Source organism: Engystomops pustulosus, chromosome 8, assembly GCF_040894005.1.
Source record: "Engystomops pustulosus chromosome 8, aEngPut4.maternal, whole genome shotgun sequence".
NCBI classification, from domain to species: Eukaryota; Metazoa; Chordata; class Amphibia; order Anura; family Leptodactylidae; genus Engystomops; species Engystomops pustulosus.
In genome coordinates this window covers 72,369,621-72,382,401 of record NC_092418.1, presented here as the reverse complement: position 1 = coordinate 72,382,401, position 12,781 = coordinate 72,369,621, and the positions used below count along the sequence as shown (strand labels likewise).

General features: G+C 43.9%; 1 protein-coding gene across 4 annotated transcripts in view; it reads right to left on the bottom strand.

The window, feature by feature from the left end:
• The window catches only part of ICA1L (islet cell autoantigen 1 like), a 32,637-nt gene that overhangs the window by 11,882 nt on the left and 7,974 nt on the right, over window positions 1-12,781 (bottom strand). For 2 of the 4 annotated variants that reach the window (XM_072121198.1, XM_072121202.1), the window contains exons 2-7: window positions 8,988-9,121; window positions 4,386-4,554; window positions 2,177-2,249; window positions 1,951-2,074; window positions 1,166-1,364; window positions 708-833 (exon numbers count right to left, since the gene is read on the bottom strand). In XM_072121198.1, the coding sequence (XP_071977299.1) occupies window positions 708-833; window positions 1,166-1,364; window positions 1,951-2,074; window positions 2,177-2,249; window positions 4,386-4,547 (684 nt within the window). In that variant the 5' untranslated portion in view covers window positions 4,548-4,554; window positions 8,988-9,121. Of the gene's footprint in view, window positions 1-707; window positions 834-1,165; window positions 1,365-1,950; window positions 2,075-2,176; window positions 2,250-4,385; window positions 4,632-8,987; window positions 9,122-11,288; window positions 11,363-12,781 lie in introns of those variants that run through there. The other 2 variants (XM_072121200.1, XM_072121199.1) reach the window with 2 other exon arrangements.

Below are 12,781 nucleotides of genomic sequence, written 5' to 3'. Positions count from 1 at the left end.
GGTCAAAGTCGTGACACAGATTCTTAACCCTTTCCTGACCAATGCATTGGCTCCTGAATGTTCAGGTCAATTTTTACAGTTCTGTTTTGTTCTTATTTAAATGACGATATCTTTGGAACCACTCAATATCATGACAATTTTTACTTAGTTTTTTCGTGACATGCAGGGCTAAAAGTTGATAAAAAAAATATAAAATTATTCAATCATGATAAAATGCTAAAAAAATCAGCTTTTTGTAATTTCTCTTCATTACAGTTTTTTTTTTAAATAAGTGCTGTGTTATAAATATGTACAGGATCAATCAGTCACCCTTTCCCAGGTTCAGAGACAGATGCAGGCTGGCTCACTTCCAACAGTCGTATCTCATGAACCGTGGCACCTAGAAACACACTTCACCCCTTTAATGTAATATCAAGTGTGTGTTTCGAGGGGACAGAGAACCATAGATATCCACCGTTAACGTTACAGTCATAAATTGAAAGTGTGTTTCTAGGTTTACCCAATATAACCGTTTAAAGTTGGCAACTGTCTATAAACATGCCATCCGGGTATGTGCAAATAAAATGTATATAGCTGTATGACAGTCTGGAGGGGTCAATCTACATTACTTATACTCTCTGGTGTCCTGCCAACATTGTAGAAAACCGTGACATGTATCTCTGATACAGTATATAACAGTCTATGGCCATACAGTGTGACAAAGATACCTGATAGGAAGCAAGCGAATGTGATAGCAAGTTGCAGCGGCTAGCTCCGAGAAGGTCCACTTTCTGACATACATCCATTTTTGTCTTATCAAAGTGGCTCTTTGTATTTTTTACTTGAAGTTGCACCTAGAAAAAAGAAACATATACTTAGATCTTTTTAAACTTATCTACCCATATGAAATATCTTACATATAATAATAATAATTCTTTTATTTATATAGCGCACACAGATTCCGCAGCGCTGCACAGTCCCTGTCCCCAATGGGGCTCACAATCTAATAAACCTACCAGTATGTTTTGGAGTGTGGGACGAAACCGGAGAATTGGAAACGTAACAGTAGGAAGAAACTGATATGCACATCACAATGAAAGATATTGCAAAACTAAATCCATTTTCTAACACATCTCTGCAAAGGTTTGACCTCAACGGAATGCCAAAAATATAACTGGTTTCCTACCTTTCTAAATTTTTCCATCTGCTTATAGGTGTCAGGATCCAGCTCTTGTGAGACATCTTTCATCCACAGTAAGGCTGCTCTGTATTCTGTCCGTGCCTTTTCCATTTGGTTGATGGTCAGAAGGGTGTCGGAGACCGCTCGGTTAGTAAAGGTGGCCATCTCCTGCTGTAACCGTGAAAGTGGAGCACACAGGGCTAACCTAAAAGTGTATAAAGGCAATGCTCAGGATGTGAAAGCCAAGAAAGCAGCATATATAACAAAATATAAAACGCATTATGGCAGTTTTTCTGTCCAGCAAGCCATCTTTTCTGTAAGTGGGTATGACGGGAAGCCGGGCAAGGGGGAGTGCGGACACCCCTGCCCACCTTATTTACTATATTCTCTGTCCCCTCAGTTAAAAGGTCTGACCTGGCATAGCTTGCTTTCCAGCCATTGTACTCACCATTGGATTTACGAATTTCCTGAAGCTACTTAGTGATCCTGGCGTGCAGCGCATTGGTCTGGAGGATATTGAGACGGTTGCTCTAAGCACCAGTCTTCATAAATTTCCCCCCTAGTCTTTCATTCTCTGTACACTGGTGGATCTCCAACTGCATTTTTTGTATCCTTGGAGCGATTGAATGCCATACCAGCCCAAGACTACTGCTGCCCAACACTAGGCTCAGCGCTCACTCGCTGTATTTACTTCCATTTACATTGAGTGTTGTTTTTTATAAAATCTGTCTTCTGTCATTTTATATTTTCTGTTTCTCCATTTAGAATGAGGAAATAAAGTCATAGCATACCTCTGGCCAGCAGACGAGCATAAAGCATTGCCAGTGACTTTCATCATTCTCCCGGCCCGTGTGCTGTTCTGTTGAGCATGTTCTCTCAAGTGCAAACCAAAGTCATTTTCTTCCAGGGACAGAGCTGGTGATGACAAGAGGGGATTAAAGGTTGTTTTCTGAGCTCTTATGATACATAAAAGATGCAGATATCTTATATAAAATTGTGGGAATTTTCTATACATACCATTAAGAGCTTGATGATATTTTTCAATGATTTTAAGCAAATCAGATCCTGTTGTTTCAATGGAATGAAATATCTGGTAACAACAAAGGAGTCACAATTATAGATTCATCTAAATATCAAATCATGACGTAATAGAAGTCAAAAGTCATAAAATACACATACATACATAGAATACTTTGCATCATCTAATGAGCACAAATGACTGCATCTTAAAACTTCTTACACTGTGCAGGAACACTTATCTCATTTTGTGAGATTACAGCAGGCATAGGGGGGGGGGGAGTGCCGAGGGAGCAGGGTAAGACTGTAACAGCCCGTGAAACTGTACCATGGAGGGGCTCTGGTTACACACCCAATTCAGTAATTTTGTGTCTTTTGTACTTCCATTGTACTCAACTTAAAGGGGTTTTCCCACAAAGACAAGTTAGGCCAAATCCACTTGCTGATCAGTGGGGGTCTCAGTGCTCGTCGCTCCATGAGAGTAATGGAGCAGGCGGCCATGCATGACCGTTCTGCTCCATTAATCTCTATGAAGCTGACGGAGATCGCAGAGTTTGGCGCTCGAGCAATTTCTGTCAGCTCCATAGAGATTAATGGATATAACAGTCACGCGCGCCTGTCTGAAGAGGGGCAAGGGGCTCGGTCGGACCCCTAGTTTTTGCGATCTGCGGGGGTTTCAGCACTGAGACCCCCACTGATCAGCAAGTAAGGCCCCATCCCGAGGATAGGGCCTAACTTGATTTCATGAGAAAACCCCTTTAATGTAACATGTGAGACGTCCTTGTTAAATGTACAGCACCACAGAATGAGTACTGCTCTAGAAATAGGTAATGGATAATAATAACCCTAATACTAAAGTGTATTACCTGTAGTTATACTGTAATATTATATTATGTATTGTAGCGTATTATCTCTCAAAACACACCTTCTTCAAATATATTTTCTTCATGTGAAAAAACAACATTTACAATTAAAGAAATAGACAAACAATGGGATATTTAAAGTGATAAGAAATCTGTATAGAATGTGTGGAGAGGTCTAAACTAGGAATATCACTGAGATGGGATTACATAAAGCATCTACTGTCATCTATGGGTCAGTGCATTTTCTGCATGGGGAAAAATTGCTGTGTCCCTTTGGCTGGAAAAGCTTTCTAAGCAGAATAAATGGCAGTGGAATTGTCATGAGACCTATGCGATGCCTTAAAATGCATTGGGGGTGGAGGGATGGGCATCTCCTGGGAATTAACGTTTGTCCATAACCTTTAGTTGTCAGCCAAGCCTGCTGAGGCAATACAGGAAGATGGAACACCCTCAGCAGACCTGGTAGGAGAAGAGATTTTAATAATCTAGCCAGAATCCTTTTAATAATAATAATATTCTTTATAATAATAATCTTTATAACCTTTACAAATCATAGGGGACAAATATAATATTACATTACAGAGCACAGTCATATGGAACAATAGGAGTGAGGGCCCTGCTCACAAGAGCTTACAGACTATGAGGGGGCGACACAAGAGGTATAAGATTGTATAATGGTCCAGCCATTATTTATAAGGGAACAGAACAAATTAATTTAATTTTTAAAAATTCTTCTGCTTGAACCAGCCATCAGTCGTCATCTTATATCCAAGTCCAAGGTGAAAGTGACTGCAGAGAAGCCTGGAGCTTGGTATATATCTGGTGTTTGCTGGATGAGCAACAAGGGGAGGACACAGGATGGAATAGTAAAGAGAGAGTTGACATTTCATGCAGCCAGTGAGTGTGATAGATAGAGAAGGGCTTTAAGAGAACATTTGAAAAACTTTGGAGGTTGTGTCATTCCATAGAAATGGTGCAGCTCGGGAGTTGTAGAAATTTTCTAAAAACATAATGGTCCTAAATATACATATGTAATTTCACCTGTATATTTAATATAAACTTTTTTATATTCCTTGATGATCGATAGCTTATCACTAACCAGCTCACATTGTGGGCACACACTATGGGGGGACATTTATCAGTATTCTCTGCACACCTGTTTTGGTGCCTATGGCAACCAATCAGAACTCAGCTTTCATTTTCCCACAGCGGTTTATAAAATTAAAGCTGAGCTCGGATTGGTTTCCATGGGCAACTAGAACAGTTTTACCTCAGAAACTTGTGAGAAATCTCCCCCATATGACTTTACTGAGAGACATTGGAAGCCTGTTACAATATTTCCTAACCTCAAGCTTGGCATCCAGCTCAGCATCTGATGCAACCACATGTTCATCCTCTTTCTTCCCCGTAACCTTGATTAACACTTGTTTCGTTTCCCAAAACTTCTTCTGCATGCGGCTGACCATTGATCGGCCGTCTCCTGCCCATAGCTGCCCGCTGCTGTACATGGAAGAGCTGCAAGGAACCAGAGAGAGAATGATATCTTCCTCCCCAGGGCGTTCAGCTCCGTCTTTCTGATGTCACCAAGTCACCTTCATGAATAAATAAGAAGCTCTTCAAGTAGCAAATGAATAAAACATAAAACAGCTTATGATTGTAATGCAATGGGATCAGAAATAGCAGGAAGCTCTGCTACATGTATTATTATATATTACATAAATATGGTAGGGGAAAAGCTCTGTATAAGCACAAGGATATGATATATACTGCAAAATATCTATTACAGGTGACTACAAATATACCTGGATATATGGGAATACCCCATAAATACAGAAGATGGGAATAGCCCTTTGAGAGTAGCTCAAAAATGGTCATAAAGCAATAAAAAGTTACAATACAAAGAAGGGCTCCGGTACAACATGAACAGAATACAACATGTTCCTAGATTCTCTATTCACCTCTATGACGCAGAGGGAGATAGCTGAGTGCAGTGCTGAACTATCTCTGTCAGCTCTTTAGACAATAAATAGAGCGGCAGCGTTCATCCCCATCCTGCCGCTCCATTTAGCCCCCCCCCCCCCATGTTTCCTCCTCTCCTCCCACAGTCCCCCATGTTTCCTCCTCTCCTCACACAGCCCCCCCATGTTTCACCCTCTCCTCAAACAGCCCCCCCCCATGTTTCCTCCTCTCCTCACACAGCCCCCCCCATGTTTCCTCCTCTCCTCACACAGCCCCCCCATGTTTCCTCCTCTCCTCACACAGCCCCCCCATGTTTCCTCCTCTCCTCACACAGCCCCCCCCTGTTTCCTCCTCTCCTCACACAGCCCCCCCCTGTTTCCTCCTCTCCTCACACAGCCCCCCCCTGTTTCCTCCTCTCCTCACACAGCCCCCCCATGTTTCCTCCTCTCCTCACACAGCTCCCCATGTTTCCCCCTCTCCGCACACAGCCCCATGTTTCCTCCTCTCCTCACACAGCCCCCCATGTTTCCTCCTTTCCTCCCACAGTCCCCCCATGTTTCCTCCTCTCCTCGCAAAGCCCCCCATGTTTCCTCCTCTCCTCGCAAAGCCCCCCATGTTTCCTCCTCTCCTCGCAAAGCCCCCCATGTTTCCTCCTCTCCTCGCAAAGCCCCCCATGTTTCCTCCTCTCCTCGCAAAGCCCCCCATGTTTCCTCCTCTCCTCGCAAAGCCCCCCATGTTTCCTCCTCTCCTCGCAAAGCCCCCCATGTTTCCTCCTCTCCTCGCAAAGCCCCCCATGTTTCTCCTCTCCTCGCAAAGCCCCCCCTGTTTCCTCCTCTCCTCACACAGCCCCCACATGTTTCCTCCTCTCCTCACACAGCCCCCCCATGTTTCCTCCTCTCCTCACACAGCCCCCCATGTTTCCTCCTCTCCTCACACAGCTCCCCATGTTTCACCCTCTCCTCATACAGCCCCCCATGTTTCCTCCTCTCCTCACACAGCCCCCCCATGTTTCCCCCTCTCCTCACACAGCCCCCCATGTTTCCTCCTCTCCTCACACAGCCCCCCATGTTTCCCCCTCTCCTCACACAGCCCCCCATGTTTCCTCCTCTCCTCACACAGCCCCCCATGTTTCCTCCTCTCCTCACACAGCTCCCCGTGTTTCCTCCTCTCCTCACACAGCTCCCTGTGTTTCCTCCTCTCCTCCCACAGCCCCCCATGTTTCCTCTTCTCCTCCCACAGCCAGCCATGTTTCCCCCATTCAATTAACCTCATATTCTCCTCCCACCCATGTTCTCCTCCTCCTTATTTAGATAACCCCCCTTCCTTATATTCTCTTCCCTCTCATTTGCCCCTCTTCATTCAGTGAGCCCCCATATCCCCCCTATATACTGCTTTCCCTGCCAGTCATGTTGCCATAACGGCCCTGCAATCAATATGAATAAAGGGCCATATGATGGATTGTTCCCGCAATTACAATGATTGCTCCATCTAATGGAGTCCCTGTGGAAGCTAATAAAATCTAAGGGCATCTGCAGCCGGCTCCACACACAAACCAATACTGCTGACAATCACAGGCTTCAGTGCTCCCATACTGAACCAGGGACTGGCCACAGGCATCTCCTTACTAAAACTATTTAAATCCATTGGTGAAGATTAGAGGGTGGCTCTGTAAGAGTGGCCAGGGGGGAAAGATGTGAATAACATGGACAATCCCTTTTAGTGATGATGCTGTTCTTAAAGAGCAGGAGGGTCTTAGATCAAACCTAGCCCCCCAAACCAGGTTTCAGATTCCCATATGACCAGGACATTTCTCCCACAGGGACTGATGTGTGCGACAATCGCTGTACTGCGCTGTGGACTACGTTTGTGTTATATAAGCATTAGGCAATACGTACTAATATTAAACAAGCCAACACTGATAAATACATCAACTGACTGAAAGTATAATATATTCCTATTAATAAATATGTCTTAAGTGATCAGTAATTTAAGTTTATCCTTGAGATAGAAACAGCCTTGTATGATGTTCAATAAGGGAACTGGCATCTATATATCCAAGATGCCTGTAAGAGAGACATTTCCAGCTGATAAATTGGTTACATTTCCATTTATGACTGATCATTGCTGGTTTCCATGGTGGCAGCAGGGTGCTGGTTCCTATAAACCACTAATGTAATATTACATTTCCCACACTAGCAGTTCTTTCCCACTCTATCCATATGGAACAAAACTATATGGATAACAGAGACACTATAGGGCACATTTACTTACCCGGCTGACGGAGTTCACCCGAAGTGCATTGTCCGAAATCAATGCACTGTGTCGCGATTTACAAAGATTTTGCGCCTGATATCCTGTATGTGTCGCTTCCCTGCTCAGGTCCGCCGGAGTTCACCTTCCTCTTCCTGGTGCATGTAAGTGCATTGGTTGCGACACAATTTAAATATTAAATCCCGCACTTAGTTCGAATAAGTCGGATCCTCCGACAGCACGCCCCCCGATTTCTGTCGCAGGAAAGCCAGCGCAATTGCACCACAATCCAATCGCGTGTGAAACAATCCCCTTCTAAATCCCAATCACAGCGGCACAAATCTCAAAAATTTATAAAATCCGACGAAAGTACGATTCGCGGGACCCTTAGTAAATAAGTCCCTATGTATTCTCCTTGAGCTAAAATGATATAACACTACTATAGTATATAGCACCATATACAGGGTGGCGTCGTGGGAGGTGTATGATGGAGGCTCGGGAGCTCAGACATACACCTTATGTGCCCGCTGTATTATGGTGGAGAAGAGGTGTAATAAGGGAACCCACAATATAATGCAATACAGTATATTGTATGAGCGATCAGACCCACAGGGTTCAAACATCTCCACCTATGGGACTTTCATGACATAGGAATCTAAGAAGTCCTATAGAGGTCCACAGAGCTCATATCACAGGACAGGGTAGGGAAAAATACCGGTAATCTCTTTAATTTTAGTTTAAAGTGTTATATAATATTTCTAAAACTGTGGAAAAGAGCATGCAATAATACATAATAAAAATAACACTATTCAATCCCTAATCCTCCAATCCAGTGGTCATAGCAGCCAATCACTGGCTTCAGGTCACACACATGCAAGTACCCCTGTTAAGGTCAATGAAGGGCTATGGTGGTCACCTAAATATGGTATCATCACTACCAGAGTGGCAGGGGATCGAACAGTGTGCAGTCGCAGCTATTTTTCACTTACTCATAGATCCAGACACAATGTTTACAATTATGCTAATTAGCCTGAAGGGCTCCAGGGGATGCTCCTAGGGCTCTACATTCTTTAGCTTCACAAGCTGTTACACTGTGCACAATCCTTTGCTCCTCCCACTGTGTGCTGAAAATTCCTCTGCTGCTGTGAGTTTATACTTGCCAGATTGAGGGAGGAAGTGCTGAGGGGGTACAGGAGGAATCATCAGCATGGAGGGGTTCTGGTAACACCTACAGGAGCCCTTCAGGTTCAATAGCATCATTTTAAGTTGATTTTAGAAGGTAGGAAGTTCTGCATAACACATTTTGAAAGATTGGCACAGTCATGTTTCCTGGATCTATGAGTGAGTGTCCCTGATTTATCACACTTGATTTTGGAGGTATCTGCCCTTTAAAGGACATCTACCACCGAGATGAAGGATTGTAAACCAAGTGCACTTACATACTGGCTCATTTGCAGAATTAAAAAAAAAAAGGCCATAAAGAAGCTTAAAGAACAGAGGGGGCACACACCAGTATGTCAGTGCGCTTGGTTTACAATTCTTCTTCCTGGTGGTAGATGTCCTTTAACTATTTCATGACAAATATGCCTGACAGGGGTTTCAGCCCCATCATGGGACCAGTATTCCTAATGGCCATAGTTTCTTGCAGCAGGATAACAGTTCAGAAGTAGTTTCAGGAACATAATAATACAAGTGGTGTACAAGTTGTACGTTTTGAGTGAGATTTCTTAAATCCATACCTTATATTTATCTATATGAAATCCAAAAATTTTCTGGTCTTCTTCCGAGGGATGTGACAATTTATATTTTTCTTGACATTGCTTTTCTTCTTTGCTTGTTCTTCGATAAATGTTCCTAGATTGACCTCCAAAAGCTGAAGAGAAGATAATAAAATCAATACTTTCAATAGATTCACGTTTTAATCTGAAACCTACAGTATATTTATAGAAACTAAACAATCCTGCTGTCTGTCTAAATCCCCTTTCAAACGACCGTATATAGCGGCCATATAAGTGCACGGCGCGGTGAGCACAACATTATACCGTGCCGCAGCAAGGAAAAACATTATGCATGCTCTATCGTTTTCCGTATGTACAGAGTGGCTGCACGGCTCCATATGGAGAGTGGCGGGGTGCTCATCCACTCCCTTTCTGCAGCCAGCCGCATGTTACACCTTAGTTATGGCTCTGGTGAGCTTACAGTCGTGTGAAATACAGCTACATGGAAGTCATTTTGAACTTGGCAAGCAGTCTGCTCACTACCCGTAAAAAAAAACTAAAATTGAAATAACTGGTAAACATTGCTGCAATTGACCAAAGTTAAAGGATGAAGGATTGTAAACCAAACGCATTGACTTGTTGCTGTGTGCCCCCTTTAGCAGGATCCACTCTTCACTAAGCTTGCTTTGCCCTTGTTTTTAAGGTATAAAGGACAACTAATACCAGGATCAAGGATTGTAAACCAAGTGCACCACCACACTGGCTCATTTGCATAATTTTTATAGACTTTTTTTAATTTCTGACAAACATAGCCATAAGAAGCTTAAACATCAGTGGATCCTGCCAGAGGGGGCACCCACCAGTATGTCTGTCTGCTTGGTTTACAATCCTTCATCCTGGTGATAGATGTCCTTTTAACAAACAATGAACTGAATACATGGGGATGGGAAGCTGTGGAAATTTCTCTAAATCTATGTTCTAATTGCAAACATTATTGTTAATTGCAGATTTCCCCTATACATTCCATAGAGTGACAATCCACAACATGAATGAATAAGTGGCGAATATTTATACACTTCAGGTTTATCTCATTCTCTATGATGGTCCGGGGAGCATATACCCTTAGGGTGGTGTCACACATGGCGTTTTGAACCCTTTTTTAAACGCATGCATTAACATGATGTTAACAAATTCTTTAACATAGTGTTAACACATGTTTGTTAACGCATGCGTTTTTTAAATGCACTGTTGACAGCACTGTAATAAGGCTAATCCCAACTTCTCAGCTGTTGTGATGGGTTAACGCCACATATGAACTCATCCTAAAAGGGAACCGCCATCAAAATCTATGAACAGGATGTGGCACTCCTTCATAACAAAGAATTGCAAATAATAAAGATCAATCAATGCAAGCTGGGAGGAAAGTAGCCAGAGGGCATCCAAGGTTTGTGTAGCAGGAAATGTTGTCCCTTTCACCCGGTAATATGTATTCGATTAACACTTGCCAAAAATCCGAAGGAAATCTACCATCAAAATCAGTATAAACCAGGGACACCGATCCAGGCACCGTGACTGTGGTAATCTTGATATATTTGCTATCTATGGTCTCTTTCCTTCTAAAATTATGCTAATGAGCCTGAGGGGCTCTGGAGGTGCAGCTTTACAGGCTGATAAACGGCGCAGCAGCAATCTCCCCCCACCCCCCCACTCCCACTGTGTGCCACATCTTCCTCTGAGGCAGTGAGATCACGGCAGACAGAGAGAGGGGGAAGTGCTGGGGGAGGAGAGCCTGTGAAGCTGATTCAAGTTCATTAGCATAATTGTAAAAGTTGATTTTAGAAGAAAGGAGGCCATGGATAACATATATAAGAATATTATCACCGTCACTGTGCCTGGATCTATGAGTTAGTGTCCTGGTTTATCATGATGGATTTTCATGGTATTTTACGTGCAGATTTTGTTACAGAAAATCCTCTGCGTAGCAGTAAAAGTTAATGTGATAAGTAAGAGTGATAGACAGTGTAGATTTTTCATCACAGAAATTGAACATGAAGAAAAAAAATTTAAATCTGCATCAAATAGGCACTACAGATCACTCAAAGCAGCATGAAATACACATAAAAACTGCGTATTTCATGCAGATTTTCATGCTCATGGTGTGCAGATTATGTATTGTATATGGAGCCTCTCACCATCAGAAAAATAAGCTCCAGGCAGATGGATTTCGTGTTGATTGTTTGTTTTTTTGTGAAATACATCAACACCAGAGCCCAGTGTGCATGTGCATGTGGAGGAATAGCTGTCATGAAGATAAGAGTTCACCTCTTCCTGATATTTATTCTCCACTGTGTTTATTTTCTTCCCAGCATCCACTGTTCATGCTCAGAGTTTCATCGCTGCTTTCACAGACCCAAAATAAAAATGCAGAAATAGAACCAGAATAGTAAATCTAAAGATGTGTCGCTCGTATTCTGGATCATCCTTATAATGGTTTCTAATGCTTTCTAGATGTAGAGATTGTGTGTATTACGGTCACATGATGTCACGTATCTGTGATGGGAAATTGCGCGCCAGTTCTGGTGTACCTGTGCGACACATTCAATATTGCACACTGTAAGTCCATGATGTGAACAGGGTAGCCAATCAATAATATCAACGTAAGCAGGGGGCACACGGGAATAATAATACCACCACAGCAGGGGGCACACGGGAATAATAATACCATCACAGCAGGGGGCACACGGGAATAATAATACCACCACAGCAGGGGGCACACGGGAATAATAATACCACCACAGCAGGGGGCACACGGGAATAATAATACCACCACAGCAGGGGGCACACGGGAATAATAATACCACCACAGCAGGGGGCACACGGGAATAATAATACCACCACAGCAGGGGGCACACGGGAATAATAATACCACCACAGCAGGGGGCACACGGGAATAATAATACCACCACAGCAGGGGGCACACGGGAATAATAATACCACCACAGCAGGGGGCACACGGGAATAATAATACCACCACAGCAGGGGGCACACGGGAATAATAATACCACCACAGCAGGGGGCACACGGGAATAATAATACCACCACAGCAGGGGGCACACGGGAATAATAATACCACCACAGCAGGGGGCACACGGGAATAATAATACCACCACAGCAGGGGGCACACGGGAATAATAATACCACCACAGCAGGGGGCACACGGGAATAATAATACCACCACAGCAGGGGGCACACGGGAATAATCATACCACCACAGCAGGGGGCACACGGGAATAATCATACCACCACAGCAGGGGGCACACGGGAATAATCATACCACCACAGCAGGGGGCACACGGGAATAATAATACCACCACAGCAGGGGGCACACGGGAATAATAATACCACCACAGCAGGGGGCACACGGGAATAATAATACCACCACAGCAGGGGGCACACGGGAATAATACCACCACAGCAGGGGGCACACGGGAATAATAATACCACCACAGCAGGGGGCACACGGGAATAATAATACCACCACAGCAGGGGGCACACGGGAATAATAATACCACCACAGCAGGGGGCACACGGGAATAATAATACCACCACAGCAGGGGGCACACGGGAATAATAATACCACCACAGCAGGGGGCACACGGGAATAATACCACCACAGCAGGGGGCACACGGGAATAACAATACCACCACAGCAGGGGGCACACGGGAATAATACTACCACAGCAGGGGGCACACGGGAATAATCATACCACCACAGCAGGGGGCACACGGGAATAATACCACCACAGCAGGGGGCA